Source organism: Onychostruthus taczanowskii, unplaced genomic scaffold, assembly GCF_017590055.1.
Source record: "Onychostruthus taczanowskii isolate IOZ18803 unplaced genomic scaffold, ASM1759005v1 scaffold52, whole genome shotgun sequence".
Lineage (NCBI taxonomy): Eukaryota > Metazoa > Chordata > Aves > Passeriformes > Passeridae > Onychostruthus > Onychostruthus taczanowskii.
In genome coordinates, this window is record NW_024502791.1 from 1,554,375 (window position 1) to 1,580,379 (window position 26,005).

The following is a 26,005-nucleotide window of genomic DNA, read 5'->3' on the forward strand; positions in this document are numbered from 1 at the left end:
CCAGAGTTATTAAAGTCCTTTTGAGCATGTGCAACTTTGTAAAACTGTGGAAAACCTACAGTCTTAAAGAGTTTTTCAGCCTACAGGTAAACCTACAGGTATTATCATGGTAATCACATTTATAATTACAGAATAAAACTGATACCAGTTCCAAAACAATGAAGCATATAGCCTATACAAGGATATCAAGGCATCACTGAATCCAAGCTCGCCTTTTAAGGACAAGAGAAATCGCAAAAAGTTGTTTCTTTATTGAAATTCAGTATCAACAGGCCCTAAAAAAAAAAAACCTCTTTGTGAAGATACAAAAACCTGCATCCTCATTTAAAAGTATTTTTAGCAACCCATTTGTGTCTATTGTTGCTAAAAAGTGCAAAAACATATCATGATATACATAAAACAAACCCATTTGCTCTGTAAGCTCCATTTTACTTGTTTTCTTTCAGTTTACTTTCACTGTAAATTTTCACTTTGTGTAGAGTATGCAATTTTTCTAACAGGAATTAAGTTTTAAATGAAGGTTTTTAAAAGAGTACCATTTTAAGCTTTAAATAAATCACTAGCTTGATGTTAAAGTTCAGCTTGTTTATGTTAGCCACTATTTCAAATTTCTAACCAGGCAGCAATTTGTTAAATCTGATACAATAATTATATATAAATCCAGGCAGCAGAGTGACGATCACTGAATTACAATTAATTTTACTGAAAATGGGAAATATTGTATCAGATTAAATGAATGCAACATAGTATGTGTCCACAATCAACTGTGAAAAGTATTGTGTTGCATCATGTGTCCTACACAACCTTTTTGAATATATGACCTTTAAGTTGCTGAAGGTTGCCTCAGAATTTGGCTCAGTTCAGGCAAAACATCTGTTCCCTTTGCAGGTATACTGTAAGGACTTTTTTCTCAGTTGGATTTAGAGCACAGCAAGTGAGCCCTTTTCTGACCGATCATATACACCCCAGCATTTGTAAATCAAGCTCTGGGCTGACAACAGCAGGTCCACAATCCGTCACCCTTTCTCAGCTAGCAAGGCCATTTGACTGCTGTGAGAACTGCTCTTATCATGTCATCAAATCAAAGCATGTTGAGAAGAGGGAATGCAAGAGGCATCTGCAGAATTCCCACAATGTAGTGACTTTGGAACACTGACAGATGCATCTGTCATTTTATACCTTCAACTAACCTGCTGTCCGCTGGCCTGACATAGCAAAGCTGTCCAAGAGTAACTCCAGCTCTCTCATGTTGTTTTCATACATCTCTGTTAGAAAGACCTGGTGTTTCTTGGCCTTTATTTGACAGAAGGAACAGACAAGACAAGAGAGGGTGGGGAAAAAACATATTAAAATAAGTAAACAGAAGAAACACACATCACAATTATATACTTTTCCCTTTTAAAATTTAAATTTCTGCTGTATTTTTTTTTACATCTTTTCTTGAGCCAAGAGACCTAACATGATGTAACAAATAAGAACCTTGTAACACACAACATAAAATAAAGGATTTCAAAAGCAAAACAAAAGACGATTGTATAAAAACTTAGTCCTTCATCTTCTTCTGCTTTAGAAGTATCTTAATGGACATTAAATTCTATGCAAGCAGTGAAATCTATTGTTACATCCTACAAGGGCATCCAGAAAGACACCCAACTACTGGCAGACAGGCTAGCAATCCATGATTTGGCATTCAGTCAAATCCCACACCTATTCTCATTGCAAACCTGCCTGCTTCAATTGTTAATATGCTCCATGCTAGATAGGGATTTCTTCAATATCAAAACCTCATCCTCAGGCATGGAACATAAAGCTATAGAGTTCTTAGCCCCTATCACTGAATTTTCTTAAAGAAAGCTATTCACTAAGTGCAGTCTATTCTTCAAATCAAGACACCAAATTTTTCGAGGTCAGAAAAGTTCTACAGCAGATTTTTTAAATCACTACAATAGAAAGACTATACCAAATCATCCCTTCAATTTATATCTCATAACTTGCAGTTTTCAAAGTCATGCATCTATAATCCCAGACAAGACCAAGGTCCTTTTGAGTGTATGGAATTTTGCCTTCTCAAGGAAATGTATGATTTTAACTGCTGACTGACAAAAAAAAAGTAAATATAGCACAGAAACTTAGAAAACTTAAACGCAGGGAAAAAAAAAAAAAAAAAAAGAGTGAACACCAGCCACCCCTACCCCCAAACCCAACTCAAGAGGACACTAGATTTAAGTAACTTGACAATTTTATTATGACAAAGCAAAGATTACAGTCAAAGATGACTCATGGTCAAGTTCCCATGACTTTTAACTGCTCAATTTATTTCTAAATTCTAAATTGTAACACATATTTGTGTAATTTCCATTTTTACTTGGTAATGGAAACTTAACCTTTTTTACTGAGCAAAATTCTACTGTTTTCTATCACATCTAGAGACTGTAGCTTTAGTTATGCTTCACTGCATGTCAAAGAATCTAGGCAATTTCTTATGTGTGGGAAACATCCTCCCCAGGAAAACTGCTACATACTGGTAGCATATAACTGTCAGGATTAAAAAAAAAAAAAAAAAACACCAAGAAATGCATTTAATTCTCTGCAGTGTTCTTCACTATTCAGTTTAAATATTTTATAAATTTGCTTTACTCTTTCAATTTTAATTATATGTACTGTATATCAGCTAATATATTATTCATATGTGTATTTCAGTGTTAGGTCCCCTGAAGCATTTACACTCTTTTCCTTGTGTGAGAGTTTGTACTACACTTCATAAAGAATTTCCAAACCACTTCTATATATTGGAAAATAACCAATGTTTAATTCCTTCTCCATAAAATTATCTATATAAATAGAACTTGTAAATGGTGAGATCCAGTAAAATATTTTATGGAATTAAAGGACAATAAAGTAATTTACTCTAGTGTACTGGCATCATATCAGAGACCTCACAAATTAAAAATAAGGAAATATAATAATATGAAAACATCACAATAAAATAAATATTCTTTTTACATAAAATACTCCAGCACAGAGAAGGTGAGACTAAAACTTCCCAGAAAAACATTTTTCTATGGAAAAGTAAAGTGTGAGAATTTTTTTCAATCTTCTTATCCAATTTTTCCATTTTGTTTAGTTAATTTACTACAGTTTAGTCAGTGTGTTCTAGTCTACTCAGCCTTCACCACTTCTCTATACTTTATTTGCTAACTGCATCTATACGTCCAAAGTCAATTTTAGTCCCTTTTTCAACAGCAATATAGATCAAAATACAGATCAAAAGCAAATTACTTAGACTAGCCAGTCTCTCTACACTTGAACGCAAAGTATTTAGTATCTTTCCTTCCTAACTTCTATTTTCAATTGCTGTCCCCATTATCAGAAATTTAAGAAAAAAAACTGCTGTAAATTACACAGCTAAAAATCCAGGCATAGTCCAAAAGGATCTAATATTGATCTGATTTCTTATGTCTCACTGACAGGTATCTAATAAGAATGTATACAGTCATAAACTCTTGAATTTAAGCTGACAGGACCTGTGGAGGTCATCTGGTCCCACTCCCCAATCACAGCACAGCATGGTTGAAGTCAGGTTAGGCAGCTCTGAACCTGTTCAGTCAAGTCTTGAGTATCCTCAAAGATGACATTTCAACAAACCCTCCAGGCAACCTGTTCCAATATCTCACAATCTGCATTGTGAAGTTTTTTGTTTTCCCCTTACAGGTAATTATAACTTTCCTGTTTTCTCTTCTACTTCTAATGCACAGATCTAAGGAGAGTGTACCTCCATCTTCTCCACAAGCACACACTTGATAGTTTACAGCAGTAGCCATTATCTCCTTAGTTTTCTTCAGTCTGAACAAACACAGGGAGTATGCATAATGCTTTACTTTGAAAAGGAAAATGGAGTATATGAGTATAGCATCAAACACAATCAATTGCAGCTGACAGATTCAGCCGTTCCAGGAGATGTGATTACAATCCTTCTCAACAACTCCATCCATCAACATGTTTTGCCATTCCTGTAGAACTACTGGAAAAGTACAGGTCCAATTGTTTCCTAGGTTATCTCAAAAGGGAAATCAGTTGACAAAAAAACTGCTAAAGCCTTTATATAAGGAGAGTTTGCTTCACAGATCACATTAGTAAACAGGTGGAAGAATATTTGTAAACTCAATTAAAATTTATAAGTCTTCTACTGACTTTGTTGACTTTCTGTACATCAGAATGGACCATTCACCTAGACAGTGATCCTTGAAAACAACCTTGAAAATCCAAGGTGAGGTCTTTATGGATATGCCGGGGACTCCTGACTAAATTCAAGTACTAACAGGAAGCATAAAGAAGCATTTTTCATTGAAAATACTGTAAACTCCAATGAGGAGAAAATCTTTTTTCCAAATACTTTCTATGGTTATCTGTAAGGATAACTTGAACTATTCCAAAAACCGACTGCTTATAAAATTCTTCCATTCACTGTCAGACTTGTATTAATCTTCCAGAAAGGTATTTTTATTTATCTGGACAAGTTCCTACTACCTTGGTTGTAGAAATACTTTCCTTAACTACCAGTATTTGATTTTTTTTCCTGTTCCCATAAAGAAATGATGTCCCATTGTTTTTGCAGCATTTTGCAGAAGCCACGGTTGACTAAAATAAATGTGAACTCTATACACAGTTCCAAGACAGCCCACAGAATCTGATGCTGCAAATGTGCATCTGTATCTCAAGTTCAATAACTTTTAGAAAATAAACATGTGGGCAGGACTTTGAGGCCTTACCTTAACAAAACCACTGCAGTAGTAAGCAGGGAGTTGGGGTCCAGCTGTACAATGAACTGCCTTAATTCCTGAGGAATTTTCTCTACTTTGTCTACAGTCACAAGAGGTTCCTGGGGAGGCTCTCTTGCACATGGACTAATTAACCCACTCAGTCTGTAGTACAAATTCCAACTGGTAATGGCAGAGTAAGAGCCAAATACAGAACTATCCACATAGCCACCAAGGAGCAGCATGTTCAGATACACCTTGAAATGTGCTTATGTAAATTCTTTACAAAAGTTTCAGAATGTTTACTAGGCATGACCTTGGGGGCAGCAAATCAAAGCATTTACAGAAATACAAAAGACTGCTCCACAGTTCACAAAACACAGGCTTTACTCAAGTGATGCTCGGTAAAGCAGAAAAATGGCAAAAATTTTTCAGCCAACAGACATAAATTGTATTATAAAAAACAAAAAAAACCAAACAATCACTGACAAACTCTCTCCTTGAGCTTCTATTTATTTTTGCTCAAGTTATCAAACTATTGAATACTTCTTTTATTTTCTTATATCAGGTGGAATATTCAAAAATCTCTAGAAGTCTGGTCACATGTAAGTTAAATACAATCTCTCAAGAAATTTAGTATCTCTGTCTTACAAATTAACCTAAAATGCTCAAGTTTTATTGAAATCCTTCTTGTGCCTCCCATAAAAAGAGATTTGTAACAACTTTTGCTGGGAGAAAATGTTATGAAGTATCTCCTTGGGTTTTGGGGTTTATTTTTTCTCCAAGTCAGAGAATATTTTTTGAGAACTGCACTTTTCAATTTTAGATACCTATCTTCCAACACCAGGACATCACAGTTTGAGTGACCTTTGCAATTCCCCAATAAATTAAAAAATTGGTTTGTTTGCAGTAGATCATTTAAGCATATGCTTCAGAGTAACTAGTCTTCCTACATTAGGACAATAATAGAAGTAACAGCTGGGAAGAAAAACTCTTCCCCTATGTTAAGGCAAGTTAAAAAAACAATCAATGTAAAACAACACAACAGCTAATGCACAAAATTAATGAAGAGTGTGTATCAGGACTGGGATTTCTTTTTTTTTTTCTGAAAGAAACTGTCCACATTAAATTGCCTAGATGACATTTACATGTTTGCCACTGTGTACCAGTTTCTACTCCACAGAAGTTGTAGAACAGAATTATAATCCTCAGGGTGCTTCATGGTCTCTTAAATAAATACCTAGGCAACTTCTGCTAAAGAACAATGCTTAATGTGTATATCCTGGAACTAGATTCTCAAATATTTCTGTTCTGACATTCAGTGTATCAGAACCTACAAGGTGTTTATGGACAGGTAAGATGCAAACAGAGCATGACTTCAGGCATGGCTGTAAGAGAAAGATTTACATGCCATGGGGGAAAAGACAAGCTGTGTGCAATCTATTACACAACTTATATACAAATTATGCTAGTTCTAATAGAATCTGTTAAAAGGGGTGGAAATAAATACACCTTCGAAATCAAAGGAATTTATAATACAATACAATATTTTAATTATTTCACTTTCCTAATATGCATTCTGATGAACTGTCAAATTTCCCAAATTTGAATTTGCATTTCTCATAAAATAAAGGTTTAACATCTCCTACTTGTCCCATGCCAAAATCATCCACAATTAGGTACTAAAAATGTAAATATCCTGAGTAACTTAAAACTCCTAAAGATACCTCTTATTCTTTCCATGGGACAGGAATACAGCTGGGGCTGTTTCAATTTAAATGAAGTGTTAAATCACAATGGTCATTCTAAATTCCTGTTCTTGAAACTAAAAATTTCTAGAAACCCTAGCTAGATAATGACAAGCTTGAGACCAATTTCCTCAAGTAAATATAATGCAAATATTGAGAGCTTTCTCATGCTGAGCATTCATAAGCAATTTTGTTTGATAGTAACAGATCCTATCACATTTGACCCATGCAAGTTTCTGGCAAACTTCTGCAACGTGCTGGTATTTAAAATTACAACCAGAATAACTACTTTACTGGACATTCAACTGATCCATTAAGGGAAAAAAAGCACTTTTTCATATAAAGTTTCAAAATAATGTACTTTGTGTATCTCACAAATATTTTACAAACAAACACATTAACTTGTATGTTAACAGTACCGTGAGAAACCAATTTAAGATTACCAGACTGAAGTGGAAAAGATGTATTCAGGATGTCTAATAATTGTACAAAATATAAGAAAGTAATTAACAGATCAAGAAAGCAGGACGTGGAAATAAAAGGAAGAGAACGCACTGACAATTTCACACAATTTTAGCATAAGTAAAGGGAAGCCTAATAACAGTATATTGAATGTTATTTATACATTGTTTCCGCTATAGCTGTCTGCTTTTTGGGTTTGGGAAGAAAATCAACAAAAAAGCTGTCTATACTAATAAACAAGACCACACACAGGCACTCCTGCCTCCCAATCAAATATGAAAGTCTTCAGGAAAAATACAAAGCCATCCAAGATGATAAAAATCGAATCCCACAGGGGACCACTAATACAACTCTTCAGAAAATGAGTATTTTTATTACCTGTTCAAGACAGTCTTGTGGCTTGAAATCATTTCAGTAAAGCAATTAAAACAATCTGCTATGTGAATAAGACAGTTCTTTCAAGTGGGGCAATCTATTTGCTTTTACTTTCAGTTACACAATGTTCATTTTGAGTACACCATTTAATACTGTTGTCATTAACAAAAAAAACTGAAGCATGAACAGAATTTTGTCCTGAATTCTTGTCAGGTATAACAAACATTTTACTATGGAATTTTTCTTTTGGATTCTTTTTGTGCCTGATAAAATTGTTTTTTCAGGTTGACTAAGGCAGCAAATGTCTTTTAATACTTTAATGCTTGCATTGAAGAATCTGTGTCCTCCCAAAGGAAAAACAGCTTTTTAGTTTTCTTTTTCTTCAATTTATTAATTACCAATCTACCTGGTAAGTGGATAACCCTAAGACAATGTATGGAATAACTCCACCAGCTGAAGAGTGGACACCAACAAATCTGAAGACACTCGGATGCAGATCGCTGCTCCTATACACTGAATAGCACAACGCCTACTAGTAGCAGGGAAGAGATCATGGTAATCTCCTCCATCATAGGTCCAAGAGGAAGCAGGAACAGAAATTTACAATAGAAAAAATAAACTGGCTAAGTATAGAAATACTGTAAATGCTACTATACAATGAAGAGAGAGAAGGTTTTCAGATCACAGAAACATAGAATAGCTTGGTTTGGAAGGAACCTTAAAGTTCATCTGGTCCTAATGCTAGACCAGGTTGCTCAAAGCCCCATACAACCCAGCCTTTAACTCTTCCAAGAATAGGGCATTCACAACTTCTCTGAGTTTCTTTGTTATGTTTCGTAACTTTTCTGTTATGTTTAAGTGCCTCACAACTCTCACAATAAAAAAAATTTTCCCAATATCTGATGAAAACCTTTCAGTTTGGAGCCATTCTCCTTGTTCTCTTACTACACTGCCCTTCTGGAAAGTCTCTATTCAGGTAGTGGAAGGTCACAATTGGGCTAGCCCAAAACCTTCTCTTATCCTGGCTGTCTCATAGCAGAGAGGCTCCATCCTGTGATAACTTGGTGGCCTCCTCTGGACTGTCTCCATCAGGTCCATCTTCGTCCTGTGCTGAGGACCCCAGAGCCGCATGCAGCCCTGCAGGTGGGGGTCTCACCAGAGCCGAGCAGAGCAGAGCAGAGGGGCAGAATCCCTCCCCTGCCCTGCTGACTGCGCTGCTTTGGATGCAGCCCAGGACGTATTTGGCTTGCTTTCTTTCAGCAGGATCACATCCAGCCTCTCACCCACCTGCAACTCCAAGCCCTTCTGGGCAGGGCTGCTCTGATCTGTTCATCCCCTAGCCTGTGTTGACTCAGGGGTTGCACTGACCCAGACGCAGCACCTTCCACTTGGTCTTGGTAAATAACATGAGATTTTCATGGGCCCACTTCTCTAGCATGTCCAGGTCTTTCTGGATGGCATTCTGTCCTTCAGGTACGTCAACCAAACCACTCAGCTCGGCGTCATCAGCAAATGCGCTGAGGGTACACTCCCTTCATCTATGTCATTAATGAAGATATCCTAAGCTTTTTGTTTTGACCCTCCGCTATTAAAAAGGATGGCAAAATTGATATTCAAAGTTGGGGTGCATAGAGACAGTGGGAAGGCACCAACTGGTCATATAAAAGAAAAAATATTTCAGAAAATAATCCTGTAAAATACATCCAACACGACAAATGCACACTAAACAAAAAAAAACCCCAACCAACTAAAAAGTTTGTCAGCTTCAAAGAAGACATTTTCAAACAGTTTTTGCAGTCAAATGCTTGCATTAAAAACATTATGTGAAATAGAAATAAGCAAGTCTACAATGGTAACTAATCAAACCTGAAGGAAAAAAGTTTGGATAGGAAGACAGAACATTCTTCACAAAAAATCATAATCCGCATCTACAAATTGTCTTCTTCATTAGGAATGCAAAGGCTGGTTACTCTTGACTTATAGCCGTACTTTTGAAATACCTGTTTTCTGCAAATACATTAAATACTTGGTGTATCACTTAAAATGCATTTTGGAATTAGTTTCTCCAGTATCTTATCTATATTTACTCTTGTTTCACAAAACAAAGTACTATAAATAAAAAATCAGAGTAATGCAAAGTCAGATTTATTCCACAGCTCAGAACAGCAAATGAAGATTATGTTCAGAGCAGGTTTAAAAAACTAAAGAACAAGTGCTACAGGCTTTTTGTCTTACCATTGCAAGTTCACTCTGTAATTCACTGCAACTTTTTTCAGCATTCCCTAGTCTTTCAGAGAGGTCCATAATTACCTTCTTCTTTTCCTCAATCACTTCTTTCATTTGATTGTTTGAGGAGAAACACTCTTTTTCTAATCTGGAAAGTTTCAACATTAGAATATTTTAATCGAAAGTACTTATGTCAAGTATTCTACATATTTTTAAAAGACAATCTGAGTATCACATCATGCTAGCACATTGTATGACTTATGAAGCTCCTTGCCTTATTTTTTTTAAGTGAAGAAACTTATATATTCCTTCTAAGAAAAACTTTTCAGATGCGGTTCTTTTCCATTACCAAGGCTTGTGTTAGACTTCCAGTCATAAATTGATTTGATCATTTCAATATGGACTGCAGATTACATGTAATAAACAGAAGTAATAATATTTTAATTAACACATCAGTTCTCTTCTCTTGCATCATCAGCACTGATTTCAAGTACAAAGCTTGCTCCTCGTGTTTCCACGTACCTGACTATATTCTTACCCTGGTTCTGGCCAGATCAGGGTTAATTTTAGCAGTAGTCAAGAGTGAGCAAGGCTAGGACCTGGAGGTCATTCTATACCACCTCATGTCATTTTCTGAGGGCAGGGGAAGGCTCCCTTGTGGGTAGAGTGACAGAGGGACTGGGTATGGCTGGGGGTTTCCACAGCGTGCAATCACAGGTAGATCAATCAATTTTTTTCCTTGTACACTCTGTCATTAGTATTGTTGCTGTTACAGTTCATTGTCTTATTTCATTGCTATGTCCAGCAAAGTGTCCTTATCTCAGCCCGTGTTCTTTACTTTTTGTGAGTCCAATTCTCCTCTCCAGCCTGTCACAGAAGGAGGAAGAAGAGGGGGGAACGATCGAGCAGCACATGGTTTGGAGTGTTGCTGTAAAAAACACTAAATTGGGGAATACCATTCTTAAACCATGACAATTCTACTCAGAATTGCACGATTTCAATAGCAGACAATTCAAAATTTCAACCAGTTCTTGAACTACATCAGTCCTCCTGGTATTCAAGAAAACAAATATGTAGAAAGTCTGGCATGGATAAAAAGATGTGCCATGAGAAAACTACAAGGCCAAACAACAGCAAATAGGAGACAGAGCCAGGGACAGGAAGCCAAGGAAAAATTTTGAAGGATTGCGTAAGTATATAGGGATGGAAAGGAGGTGCCTCAGGAAAGGCACCTACAATTAACATTCACAAAAGATGAGAAGGGATTTTACCACTGTTATGGTAGGAAAGAAAATGTGAACAGACTTCTACACAAAGCAGCTATTTTACCAGAGAGAGAAAGTCAGCATACCTCCTACCTTTTTGTCCTCCATCTTTCCTGACAAGGTCTACTCCCAAGCCTCTATTGTCAGTAAAAGGATACTAAAAGGAGAACAATTGCTAGCAATAGGTGAGGATTGTGTCTGAGATAACATGTGAGAACTCAACCCATAGAACTGAAGAGGTCAGCTCACCTACATTCAAAGGTTCTGATAAAGCTGGCTAATCTCAAAGTGACATTGCTCATTATCATCATGAAAGGTCACAAAAATTGGGGGACGTCCCTGGCAAAGGAAGAAAAGCAAATGTCATGCTTGTATTTGGCAAAAGTAAAAAGGAGAAGCCAAGGAACTGTAAACCACTGAGCTTCATTTTAGCCCTGGAAGGTTACAAAGCAATTCCTTCTAGAACAATTTTCTGGGCTCATGAAAGAGACAAAGGTGATTGGGAACACTGAGGGAGCTTAATCATACCTGACCAACCCTGTTATACTCCATGATAAAATGATCAGTGCTGTGGACAAAAGGAGGGCAAGCACATAAAATATTTATCACCTATAATATTATTTTAGCAAGGATTTTAGCACTTTTTCACACAGTATTTTTATAGCTGTTACTTAAGTCTACATATATGAATTGTAACATTGATAAAAGTAGTTTGACAGTAAAGCCCAGATGGTAGTAGCTGGAATGGCTGTAATACTGTAAAGGTCTGTCTAAGATCTGTTTAACAGCTTCAACCATCACCTGGAGTAAGCCAAGAGTGCAGTCTCACAATACCTGCAGTGAACAGTGAACTGGGTGTGGGCAGATCATGACATCATGACACAATACAATTGATATACTCAACAGAAGAGCTGCCATTCTCTAGTCATGGAGAAAGAACAAGACAGAATGAACCTTCTGACATTCAACGATGACATGTGCAAAGACCAGGATTTAGGAAAGAAGACCACCCTAAAGTGATGTAGCTCGTAACTGGCTGGATAGAAGCTATGCTAACAAGAACATGGTAACCATGACACACAGCCACAAATCAGCAGCACAGCAAATGAGCAGAGATAGCTAACAGCATCCTGGGCTGTATTAATAGCAGCACAGATCAAGGGAAATGATTAATCATCTTGTATTTGGCAGTCATTACAACACATCTAGGATAATAATCACTTTTTACTATATGCACCCCTCACAACATAGGAAAAAAGTTGGGGTGGGCTAAGGGATTGGTCACCACGATGGTTAGCAGCAGAAATACGCATAAGAACTGAGGAAATGTATGTTCAAGCTGGAGAAGAGATAACTCCAGAGTGTACAACAGGCCTCCCAGTATCTAAAAGAAGGTTATCAAGGAAACACATGATGATGATCACATCACAGCAGCGTTTGTCTACAAGACAAGTACTGAATCCAAAGAGGTTCAGACAAGAAGAAATGTTTTGCAACTGTATGAAACAGATTCTCAAAGAGATTGTGCCATCTCCATTCTCCAAGTTTTCAGGACCTAACTGGATTAAGAGCCTGATCTCATAGCTTATATTAGCTTGAGCAGCAGGTTGGACTACAGATCTCCTGCAATTCTTTTCAACCTGAACTATCCTTTGATGTAGCTCTCAGCACTAGAAACATCCAGTAGAAACATCATCTCTTTTTCTCCTAGCACTCCTGTCTCCCTAGAAGTGAAAGCAGTGCACAGGGCTCAAAGTTCTTGCATTTTTGAAGCTTTTGAATCAATATTGTCACTTTCTGACTTTAATTTATTTGTTAAAAGATTAATGTATCTTTTTAGTTGAAGGACTACTTCAGCAGTCCACCAAATACCTATGTGTTTCTGCATCAGCCTGGCTGATTTTTTGCTGTAGCTGCAGATGTTTACCTCTTATTCTTCAAGACCTACCTGTATCAGTCCCCCAAAGCAGCTTCTACTCTCACAGCTTTTGGAAATACAGCAAAAGAAGTTCCAAATTATTCTATGTCATGTTCTCACTCTTCAAGAAAAGTAAATTCACACAGAGACCCAAATCCCATGTTGCTTCCAATTTACATAGTGCTACTGGGTTCAGAGCTAATTAATAAATTATGCAACCCAGAAAAGCCTGTTAGCTTGGTTTTGGTTATTACAACTATATTTTTTCTAAGAAAATAAAAAATAACGCCACCCAGAAAAGCCCACTTGCTTGGTTTCAGTTATTATAACTAAATTTTTTTTCTGAGAAAACGAATTCTTACAGTGTTATACAGCTTCCAGCTTTTGCGTTATTTACCTACATCAAGTCCAGCTAAAGAGACATACAAGTGTTCTAGCACAACAAATGAAAGTCTCTAAGACTTTCATTTGGCCAAGGCTTAAGGACAAACTCACGCAAGTCCTCCAGAAAAAGACAAAATATGTTTGGATGCCAAAGTATGTCTTAAAAAAAAAGCCAAGCTCCTGACATTGTCTGAAGTCCAAAGACCAGACCCTTCAAAGGCAAGTAGATCAAAGGCTGTTGTATTCTCTCAGAAGGTGTCCAGTGAAAGCAATCACTGATTTTCGCCAATGTTACTGACACTTGTATGCTTCAAAAAATAAAAAGGGGACAGGAAACAGATGAGGCAGTACCTGCCCACCCATATAATTACCTCAAGGGAACTGAGTAGATTGATGTCCACCCCAGAAAAAGCTTGACCTGAGCTACTTATCTTAATAGAGGTCTGGAAATTTTGGTGCCTGGACTAAGAAAATTGTGAGGACAGGCTGTTTGTGTTTCTTCAACATTGCTTAACAAAACCACCAACTATTTTACCTATGTTTTAACTGTCTTAATTTTCATGGAAAGGTTTGCATTCTCTGAAATAACAGAACACAATTTGCTTTCAAATGCCTGAATGAACACATGATTACAAACAGTGAAAAGTACTGTTTGGATATTAGACAAAATTTATTCTCATATTCAATTAACACACAGAACAGATGCCTCAGGCATAAATTCAGTTTGATCCCAAAAAAACCCCTAGGATAGGGCAAACTTCCTTCCTGAAAAAGAAACGCTGAACATAATTGTCCAATTCAGAGCAAAAAGGGAAGGATTTTTAAGGTTCACCTTGCATTTTAGTAACTCAAGTATTTACTTCTCTGTAAGCGCTACTATTGAAATTATTAAGGCAAATCGTACTATATCTGTAAAAACTGTATTTCATAGTCTTAAGTACAAAAAATATACTTATTCAGGTATTTCCTGCAGTAATTCCAAACAAAGAAATATAGTCTCTTAAAAAACTCTTATTTTTCTTTTTTGATGATAACATTTTTCAAAGATGTAACTTTTGTGGATCAAAAATATCCTAGACAGAAACTCCTTCAATGCTCAAAGAAATATCTTCATATATCTATATAAAAGATTCTTACAAGGAACAAAACATTACTGAATGCACAATACAATTCAATGTCTAACCATTATTGTCATGTTGGTCTAAATAATCTAATTCAGAAAAATATCTTTAAGATACTCTCAGAGACTTAACTGGAAAGCTATACTTACAGAAGTTCATGTTTTTAATCAAATTTACTAATCTAAAAATTTAAAAACAGATCTTGTGGTAAAGCTTGTAAAATTCTAATGATTTCGAAAATACCTAAACAGATGTTTTAGTTACATTAAAAATGCTCCTAATTAGCTAATATTTTATTAACATCTATTGGTTCCGAGTACAATCCATACTAACAGCTCCCTGACTGATTTCAGGAAGCCATATTATGGCAGTCATGTTGACAAGACAGGATAGTTTTTTCTAGATTGAAAACTACAATGGCTTAACAAGCATTATTCAAAAAACCCAACTAAAAAACCCCACATTTCACTAAGATGATTAATTCTTCAGGTCTAACGTCAATATAAAGACAAACTTTGGAATATTAGATCTTGGAACAAGTGAAGAAATGGTTCAAGAACAAACACTGGAAGTGTTTGAACACTACTTCAAGAAAACTTTCATAACATTAATTTTTCTATATCTTCTAGACCACTTCTGGGAACCTACCAGAGCAAAAATAAAAAACCCACTACACCAAATTAAAAAACCAAGAAAACCAAACCAAGACTGAAAAAAAAAGAACTATATGCTCTGTAAGAATAAAAAGTTATATACAAGAAAAGCTCAGACAGTACAAAGTAGCCTGTGTAATGCGACACTATTGATCAAACAACCATTTCTCAAAAAAAAGGCTGGTTTGCAAACAAAGGAGCTTTTTTAAAACAAAACAATATAAATGGAATAAAATGTCAAATCAATGGTCCAGGCCTTCTCCATTTGACGGAAAGACAAAGTACTTAGTATCAGTTTAGTGTCATGTATTTACTGACAGAGAACCCATGCTCACAGCAAAAACAGCCAGGTAGGATGAGATTACAGTTTAATTAACCGATGTTATTTTAGAACTGTGGAGCATCTTGAAATATACTTACTCAATTTCACTGCTGTGAAGACTGCAGTCTTCCTGAATAATAATTTTAGATCACTATCATAATATTTTTCACAAATTTTTATCAGAAAAGTTATATCTTTTTCTTTGAGAAAAAGTTTCTACTTTTTAATGTGACTCTGATTTACCTAAATGCACATCAGGCCTCTTTAGACCTTTGTTTAATGAAGAGCTCTAAGATGTGTATAATACAGCCCAAGTTTCAACTCTATTACTAAAAACATCTCTGTAAGCATGAATATAGGAACGCTTGGGCCAGAAAATTCCTTTTTTTGTAGGGAAACCAGTTTCTTTTTTTCCCTCTATTGCTTGTATGAGCAAGTCACCACAAATACTTTTATGTACAAACCCTCATAATCCTAGACCAAGAGATGCAAACTGTCTTTTTCAACCCATTCTACTACCTCTCTCTGCCCACAACCCCGTGTGCCACCCACTTCATGTCTTCTAAAGCCCCTGTTTCCTTAAATTTCACAAACTACTATCCTTTATTTCATGTACTCCTCAGTTTTTGGTCTTCCAGCATCATTCTTCTTCCTCATATTTTCTCACCCCAATAAAAATTTCATTCAGCTACAGAAGAAGAATCAATACAGTGTATCCTGTATCTGCCCAGGAAACAGAGCAAAGCCTTTCTTCCAAAAAACACCTGTTACCACAGACACAGTAGACTGTGCTGAGCAGGAAAGGAATCCCAGGTAATTTCATCTGCTCTCATATACTTTATCCCTTCTTCTGTTTTCATTAGCTAGTCAACACTTTCCACAATCATTCAAAAGCTGAAAATGAAGATTAATCAATGACACACAACTTCTCAACAGGAGTTTTAAAGATTGATCTAGCTCACTGAAGTGAAAAAAAAAAATTCATAATAATGTAAGTATATACAGAAGAAAAAAATCTGTTCTAACCCTGCCATGTGTGTTTTCCTACCAAATACACAGGAGACAGGACCCTGCTATAACTATCATTTCCAACATTTTTGTTTTAGCAAATAATCAGTAACAGATCAGTTACTTTCTTTACCCACCCATGTGGTTACTGATATGGATCTGTTATTAATGTTATTAACGGAACACCAAGTTCTAAACTTCAGGTTGGTTTGGGAAATTGCATCAGATTTAGTTGTTTTATACTGACTGAAAAATATATAAATATAAGCTGTAAGAGGTAATTCAGCTGTCTACTGCCATTTTACAATGAATTTAGAGGGAAACTTACACACTGAGTTTTTCCAAGTTCTCCTGGGCATTTTGTTTTTCTCTCTCATATGCATATTCTAAGCCTTTGAATTCTTTCTTGATAATTTCTAAATCTGAAAGAGCTTCTTCTCGTCTGTCCTTCTCCACACGCACAGCTTCTTCAAGTTCTTGAATTCTTAACTACACCAAGTGATAAGAAAGCAATTAAAGCAAGTTAGGAAACACTTACATGATCTTCTATGGTCTGTTCTGCTTTACAGTAGAGTATACTCTATTATTTCAGTATAAAAGCATATACACATGTAAAAAAAATTGAACACGTGTAAAAATGTAAGAATACATAAAGTTCAAACCAGAGACAAATAGATATGACGACGAAAAGTGCCTTCTGTTCTCATTTGGAGGTGTCTGAACATTTTCAGTTCTTATTAATACTGAAGCTTTCTGGGGAAATTCTAGTTTTTAAATAGAGTCATGAAGGATCAACAATAAAGGCTATACTTTTTCTAAGAACAAAGCACACTTCTAGCTTGTTCAAGTACATAAACAAGGAAAAAGACATTATCAGTTATTCATCATAAAACCCAAGCCTCTAAGTTTAAGGAGCGTTATCCTCTCAGCTCCTTTTTATGTTGCAGAAATAGAGAAGAAATTAAGCAAACTAAATCTTTTCTAGTTAAATTATCACTTTTAAAATTTAAGTGCCCGCACGTACAGAAGATCATGAAAATAAGAAAATAGCAGACTGAAGAATGGCAATTTTTGTCACTCAGAAAATAGGGAAAAAAAGATACCAAATTCCCTTCTTTCTTGCTTAGTTTTTGGGAAGTCCAATAAGTTTGTTAACTAATATGATATTACTAAGAAATCACAATTTAGATTTTTTCAAATTTTTTTTAATAAAACATAATCATTTTACTGAGTCCAACTCTGTGTGATACAGATACAAAAAATTAATGTTCAAGTATATATACTAGATTTATTCATATAAACAATCTTTACTGGCAACTGAGAGTATCATAATTTTGGAGTTGAAATGTACTCTGAGAAATTGTGTTTGAAACTGCAGTTTCAGGATGCATTATGCTCTCACTCCTAGACAAGTTGGATGTAGGCACTGTGTCTCCAAACTTGCTCTAAGTAGACATTCAGAAGACACGGGGCAGGATATTTAAATGGTGGTATAGTGCTTAACTATTGTGAAACATTTTCTTTTCCCTAACTGTTTAAATAGTAGTGGGAATTCTCAAACTTACAAATATGACATATTATTATTTATTCTAAAAACTTTAAAGTTCCCTGAAAAGCAGATACTCGTCTATTCTGTCCTTATATATATATTTTATGATTTTGACACTTATTGTAATAAATCTATTTAGGTTTTTCACTGGAGCAAGTAGTCTCCATATTTGTGGAGCACCGTACCTTCACAACCTCCTCAACTGTTTTGCTGTAAACTTCTATGAAATATTTAACAAAAAGTTTACCTGGATGATCTCTGAAGTAACATTGGATGCTAAATGTGCTGCTCTTTCTGCTTCAATGTTTTCTTCCAGTTTCTTTGTTCTCATTGCAGCTGCCTACAAGTACATTTTGAGGATATTTAAGTTCAGAGAGAAGATAATATGACACCAGGTGTGTTCAACTCATTAAACATATTGTGCCTCCATACACTAACCTGATATAGCTGAACTACTTTGGAACTGTGACAACTCATACCAAGAAACACATATAACAACATTTTTTACATATATGGATTCTTAAATTAATATTTTCTATTTTGTTAAGTAAATTGATGTAGTATTATGTTATTGCTGCATTTTTTATAATCAGCTAGGGTCAGAAAGCAAATAAACCAAGTTAAATGTTCCTCCTCTTGCCCCACTATTTGCCCACTTGAGGCAACATAACTATACTCTGTATGTTCTGAAATACATTGAGGTATCAAGAGAACAACTACAATTTCATAAAAGAGACATGATGCACAGAGAAGATTCTTCAAAAATTTATCTGCTTAACATATGTAATTTTAAAAAAATCACAAACACTGCTACGATATTTTCATACTGCTAAGATTATCCTCATAATTAAGAATGTCTTCAAAAAGGGTAAGAAGAACACAGGGAACTACTGGCCAGGCAGGCCTCACCTCAATCCCTGGGAAAGTGATTGAATGCCTCCTTCTGGATACCATCCCTATCAACATGGAGAACAAGTGATCAGAGAAGTCAGCATGGATTCAGCAAAGGGAAATCATGCTTAGACAATGTGATTGCCTTCTGTGATGGGACAACTACCTGGATGGATGAGGTAAAAGCAATGGGTACTGTTTACCTGGACTTCAGCAAGGCTTTCAACACTGTCTCCAACAACATCCTGTGGACAAACTAGGAAGTGTGGCCTGGATGAAGGGACAGAGAGGTGAACTGAGAACTGTCTGAATGGCAGATCCCAGAGGATTGTTATGAGTGGCACAGGGTCTGGTTGGAGGCCTGCCACAAGTGGCGACACCCAGATTCAAGAGTGGGCCTGGTATTGTTTAACTTCTCCATCAGTGCCTTGGATGAAGGGGCAGGTGCCTCCTCAGAGAGTTCCCTGATGACACAGAGCCAGGAGCAGCGGCCGATACCCCAGAGGGCTGTGCTGCCCTTCCGAGGGTGGAGAGACGGGCAGAGAAGAACTCTCTGAAATTCAACCTGCGCAATGTCCAAGCACTGGAACAGATTGAACAGAGATATTGTGGAGTCTCCCTCACTGAAGACATTCAAGAACCATCTGGACACAAACCTGTGCCATGTGCTCTACGATGACCCTGCTTGAGCATGGAGGTTGGACCAGATGACCCGCCGTGGTCCCTTTCCACCTTATCCATTCTGTAACTGTGACAAATAGCTTGATTCAGACCCTTTATATGCTCTAGGTATTATTCCTTCCAAACATCAGCTCCTAATCCCCTTTGCCCTTCATACAGAATTAGCAAACTACGTCCTGCTTCAGCCTATTAAAAGTCAATAATAAATACAAGTGATGTGGATTTCACTTCTTTTTTAAAACATTTTAGAAGTCTGTCTAAAAATAATTCTACTTTAAATTTGACAGAAGACAAAGGAAACAGTGAGGAAGGTATCTATTACAACATTCAGAGTGGAAGATATAACTGTAAAAAAAAAATTAAATTAAGAAATGAAAACTTCATAGACGATATTTCGCTGCATACCCTGAAGAGCAAAAACACTGTCTTTGTCTGGTGTCTATTCTCACAGCAAACGCTGAAATAAAAACAGCGATTCTGAGAGTAAAATTTTCAGGTACAACATACTAATTCACAAGCTCTATACTGAATTTGACTTCTTAGTCTTATTTTATTTCCTGAGCACCTAACTATGTTTTCATCACAGCCTCACTCCAGCTGAAACCAGATATGCAAAACACCATCAAAATGGTTAAGTTATCCTCTCAAACGGAAGCCCCTAAAACTGTTAGGTTTTTTCAGTCTCAAGATGAAAAATGAGACTGAAAAAATAAATAATAGCTTGAATGATGTCATCTGCAAGAATTAAAAACTGAAGCAACAGATTCTCCCAAACAGAATATGCAGGTATAGTTCTTCAAAGAAAATTCTGTCTTCTTGAGCTAACACGATGGACACTAAATGCAAGGACAAGCCACGTGGTCCAAAGGAAACACAAACTCCCAGAAGTATAGAAGCTGCAGTCCTAAGATAATGCTGGGACAGTAAGTGAAGAAGGGAGGAGCAGGCAGACATCTGTAAGAAGTGCCAATATATCACTCTTTTGATGTCTGAAGTAGGAGCAACTCCATTTAAACAGTAACATTTGTAGATGTTGCATTGCCACAAGTCACTGAAGAGTTAACTTGTAGAATTAGCATGGCTATTGAAAAAAAAAGCACTGGCAAAAATTGGCATTTCAGCCACAGACATCTCTGATGAGCTCTATAATAAGAGAAACAGCTCCTTTTCACAAACAGGACAGTGTGTCTAGCCTACTGGAAAGAATTATGGTCTTCATAACCAAAGTAGAGCCAGATGTACCTGACAGGTATACAAAGTAAAGCATTCAAATAGATTCAAGACAGTATACAAAGAAAAACTGCATTAGAAACTAGAAATCAAACTTTGACACATATCATCTTACACTTCATATCCCTATATAAAGGCATGAAAAGAAGTGACTTTTTCAAAACTGGTGTTTCTTCCTGAAGTCAAACACAGCAATGCCCTATTCTTGCATTTGAAGTTCCTCTCTTCTAGAGTTTGATTCTTTAAAGTTTTGCCTCAGAAATTACAATTTTGATTTTTTACAATCTTGCTTATATTAGCTCATAGTAACTCCAAAAAACCAAGAGCCAGGTAATGAAACAAATCTTTTTATTTAAGATACAACACTGTCAGAGATCTCACAGAACTACCACTAATTTTTTGTATTATTAGAAGCCAAAGATGAAGACTAAACTGTGTTCCTTCCAAAAGTCTCAGAAGGTTACTCAGGCAAACCTTAATCTTATTTTACCAGTCTATACACTATACCCAGAAGACTGGATGCTTAAAAGAGCCTGTAGAAAAACTACAGATGTGAATTGAGGAAGTCATGTAGATGCTGACTGTGGAGCACTGAATAATCTTTTTCCTCTCCTCTACGACTACCTTGCTAAAGCTTATAGTTCACCATAGCTCTAGCAAATTTAAACCAAGTCAGAAGCTGGCAAATAATTGAGAAATTAGTCAGAAAAAAACCCCAAACTTCATGAAAGACACCAAACCAGCCAGTATTTCAGTCTATCAAACTGCAGACCAGCCCACAGAACTTGCACCTGTATTCAAAGCTGAGTCTGAAGACTTGGGAAGAACAACAGTTACAACAAAATGCCATATAGAAAATTTTTTGCTGATAAAGACTCAAACAGGCTCTGCTGATACCTATATGCACTTCCCTTCACAGTGAGAAGCTGCATACTACACCAGTGAGAACAATCTATTACACATTCTGTGAGCAGAAGAAAAAAGTCAGGGGTGAGTCCAACCTGTAAAACCATGGAAAAGTTCCAAAAACAGAAATAGGAAGGAGTTTTGTTTTATTGTCTGACAAACAGAAAGTCACTGGCATCAGAAACCCATTAGACAGCCAAACCTCTTTGAATCAAATTAAAGGTGAGAATTAGTATCCTTACTAAATCACGTATGTGAAAATTTTACACAATGCCTTACAAAAAAGAAGCTGTGTGAAAACCATCTAGAGTAAGTCTGCAGGCCGCAGATATCCAGATCATAGGCTTGTATCTGGGAGAGTCACATGGGAATACATACTGGTTTAACATGGAAAGCTTCTTGTCAGGTCCAAGTCCAACCCAATGCTGGACCAAAAAGTGAGTTCTCCACTGATTACAAAGTGTTTATTCATCCAACAAAGAAAATATTGGTTATTCAAAAAGATTCAGTCACTTGTTACTTTCATGTGCACCTAACAAGATATACGAAGGCAGACCAGACATCTTAAGATACCAGGCACAAACTCATGGAATTTCTGAAGTTTCCTTAGACATTCAAGCTGATTTATTTCAGCCTTTATTTAAAGAATATGAGAAATATTCGCTTTGAAATAAGAAATAAACACTTTTCATAAATTTAGAAAGGTTTACTAAACCTTATCAAAAATACAACAGAAGACTGAATAGAGAAAATATTACGGAGCTGGAAGCAAAGGATTTTTTCCACCATGTGCATGCCCACACAATGGAGGTTTCCCCTTTTAACCCTTTAGCCCCTCCCAAAATTCTGTCCATCAACTCCTTCACTGTCCAGTGGTGGAGTTTACTTCCTCAAATCCTGACTGGAGGTCAGCTATTGCCATAGTGACAAGGAGACCCTCACAAATGTCCCAACCCCAGCTGTCCCTTGATAACAATGCAAGGGGGTAAAACACACCTATAAATCTATAAAACTTTTCTTAACCTATATACATGATACTTGTCTGTTAATTGTGAGAGTCAATCATCACAGTACTCATCTATCACAAAGAACAAAGATAGCTGGGATCAGTTTCCATGATAGCACAGACAGAATTTTGACTTTTGAGAAACAGTAAGTAAAAGTGACTAAGAAAAATTCAATGCCAGCATTCAAACTTGTGGGCGAGCATGCTTTATGTTTTATCTCTTATGGTTCAGTACCTTTTTTCAGTGTCACGTTGCATATCAATGCTAATGTGGAGACATTTTCTTTAAGGTTCCAGTTTGTAACACCATTTTCCAAACTGTCTCGTGTGTCTTCCACTTTTTTGCCCCTCAAACTTCCTTGAAGTGCTGCAATATTTGTGAGTACTGCTGTATTCCAAACTGAAAGCCTTAATTTAGTACCCTATGTGACGCATTGTTCAACACTATATTTACTGTTAAACATTCACCTTTATAAAAAATACCCCTCACCAGATAAGCAAACAGTAGTGGGGGGAAAAGTCAAAGATACATTTGCAACACTTACTAAGCTTTGATACAGTAATGGAAGTAATTTTTCTCTTTTCTACTTCTATTTAAACCCTTCTGCAAGATGTTTCATTTATCAGGATACTCACACTTATGGAAGGCTTAGGTCCAACCACTATGTGAAATGGTCATCCAAGACATTTTTAAATGAAGAGGACACACATGTACCTCATATTTGGATCACCATTCAATCATTCTGTTTGTGTGTTTCCATATTCAGACTCAGATCTTTTTCCTACTTAAAAGCATGTCCCTAGAGCTCAAAGCTCAAACCACAGGGTCTAAACACTTCTATGGGAGATGTGCTGACCACTTCCACCTAGCGTCAGAAGCGCTGATACCGCTTGACCATGGTAAGGTGGAGCCATCTCCTGTCCAGAAAATAAACAACCTTTAGTAACTTAAGAAGTTGCTTAAATACTAACAATTCTTAACTACTGAAGTAAATGTTCTTTCAGCCTGACAGTGTGGATAACCTTCACTGATAAAGTACATATTTCCTGTACTTAAAGTCCAGAGAAATATGTGTGACAGAATAGGCATGCTTGACTTGCATGACACTGGATAAACAATTACACGGGCATGGGAGGTGCAAGATAAGCCAGATACTTGACTTCAGGTTAAAGGAAGGGTAAAAACAACTAGGACTGTTAAACTGATACAATCTGGCTGTCTTTGCATAAAGTCCAAGTCCATTCCAATCTGCTACTGAGTTGCAGCTGGAGAAGCCATCTGAAGTGCACTCCCAATGCCCAGCAGATTAACCAGAGACCTTTACATGAACTGACACTGTTACTCTATACAAGCACATAGACAAAAGACTCAGGCCACTCCTTGCTAACTCCTCATGAGGGCTACATAAAATACTATTGAAACAAGTTTGATTTGAAAGTAAGATAAGACTAACCAGGCTTCAAACTGGACTCCATTAATATCATGACACAGGAGATGATGAAGAAGAAGCTTCTCTCTGAGATGAAGTCCATTAGCATAGAATCATAAAATAGTTTGTGTGCAAAAGAACACTAAAGATCACCTTCCACCAAGCCATCTCACTCAAGCCCCATCCAACCTGGCCTAGAAACCTGCCAGGGATGGAGCATGTACGTCTATGGGCAACTAGTTCCAGTGCCTCACCACCCTCATAGTAGGGAAATTCTTCATAATATCTAATCTAAACCTAGTCTCAGTTTAAAGACATTCCTCCTTGCTCTATCACTACCTTGTAAAAAGTCTTTCTCCAGCTTTTTTGTAGGCTCCTTTTGGTACAGGGAGGGTGGTATAAGGTGTCCCCAGAGCCTTCTCTCCTCCAGGCTGAACAGTCCCAACTCTCTCAGCAGGTCTTTACAAGACAGGTGCTCCAGTCTCCTGATCATCTTTGTGGCTCTCCCTCCTATGGACTCACTCCAACAGGTGCATGTGCTTCTTATGTTGAGAACCTAGTGCTGCATGCAGCACTCCAGGTGCAGTCTCAGCAGAGCAGAGCAGAGGGGCGGAATCCCCTCCTTCACAATGCTGGCCACGCTGCTTTGGATGCAGCCCAGAAATGCAGATGGGTCTCTGAGCTGTGAGTGCACATTGCTGGGTCCTGACAAGCCTCTCATCCCCATCAGTATTCCCCAGGTCTTTCCCCACAGAGTTCTCACTCTATTCTCTGCTCAGTCTGTATATGTACTTGGGATTTCCCTGTGGAGGTGCAGTACCCTGTACTTGGCCTTACTGAACTTCAAAAGGTTTGCACAGACACACCTCTCAAGCCTGTCAAGATCCCCCTGAATGGCATCCCTGCTTTACAGTGTGTCAACTGCCCCACACAGCTCGATGTTGTCAGCAAACTTGCTGTGATCCCACTGATCCCACTGTCCACGTCACTGACAAAGATGTTAAAAAGCACTGGTCCCAATATCAATCCCTGGTTGACGACTGGTCTCCACTTGGAGAGCATCAAGCCATCGACCATAACCCTTTGAGGGTTATCCAGCCAATTCCTTATGTACCAAGTGCTGCAGTCATCAAATCCATGTCTCGCCATTTTAGAGACAAGGACGTTGTATGGGACAAGGATGTATGGAACACTGACAAATGCCTTGCAGAAATCATTATGTCAGTGAGCTTTTCACTCAAGAAATATAATTTTGGAGCCATCAGAGAGTTCCCATTACAAAACCTGCAATGCTTAGATTCCTCTAAGCATATGGTACTATATATTTTTGTCTAGAGAAAGTACACCACTTTGGATATATACATATATATCCGCTTACTTATATAGTGGATACATATATATCCACTTAACCACTTTGGATATATACACTTATATATACATAGGTATACTACCTACTAAGCATGTACTAACTAATATATGACAGTCACAGCATCTAGAATTCCTGGATGCCAGTTGTGGAGACTCTAGAAAGCAGAAGATCAAGTAGGAGTAAGCTGTTTTCAGATGCAATCTAAATTTCATGTCTCACTAACACAGAGAGAGTGAAAAATAAGCCCACAGCCTCCAAGTATTGCACACACATATACTTCAAACAAATACAGATATTAACCATTCCCCAGTCCTCTTTGCATCACAGTAGCATTACCAAGCTAATACAAGCATACATGTTTAGCACCGCATGTCAATGTACATAGTGGAGTCAACGGAAGTAGAAAAGGCAATGTGAAAGCTAAGGGAATAGTCTTTAAATGGAAACTAGAAATCTCAGAAATATGACAATACACTCAGCCTCAGAAATTAAATAGACCAAGCTATGGAACATTTCTCAAGCCTCATAAGAAAGACTTAAAAAATTTGAGAGACTTTGAGCTTCAGCTTACTAAGGGTTGGCAGCCTCAAACACATTAAAAAATAACAGAAAATCATTACATTTATAGGAACGAGGCAAAGAGTTGAAATGTGAAAACTAATAATTTTGTTTCTTGTGGTAAACTCCACATTGTCATTGAAAAA

General features: G+C 36.9%; 1 protein-coding gene across 1 annotated transcript in view; it reads right to left on the reverse strand.

Moving 5' to 3' along the window:
- Positions 1-26,005, reverse strand: part of CCDC171 (coiled-coil domain containing 171) — a 145,273-nt gene that overhangs the window by 99,201 nt on the left and 20,067 nt on the right. The window contains 4 exon segments of the mRNA XM_041416474.1: positions 1,191-1,293; positions 9,578-9,716; positions 16,568-16,728; positions 18,036-18,128. Of these exon segments, the coding sequence (XP_041272408.1) occupies positions 1,191-1,293; positions 9,578-9,716; positions 16,568-16,728; positions 18,036-18,128 (496 nt within the window).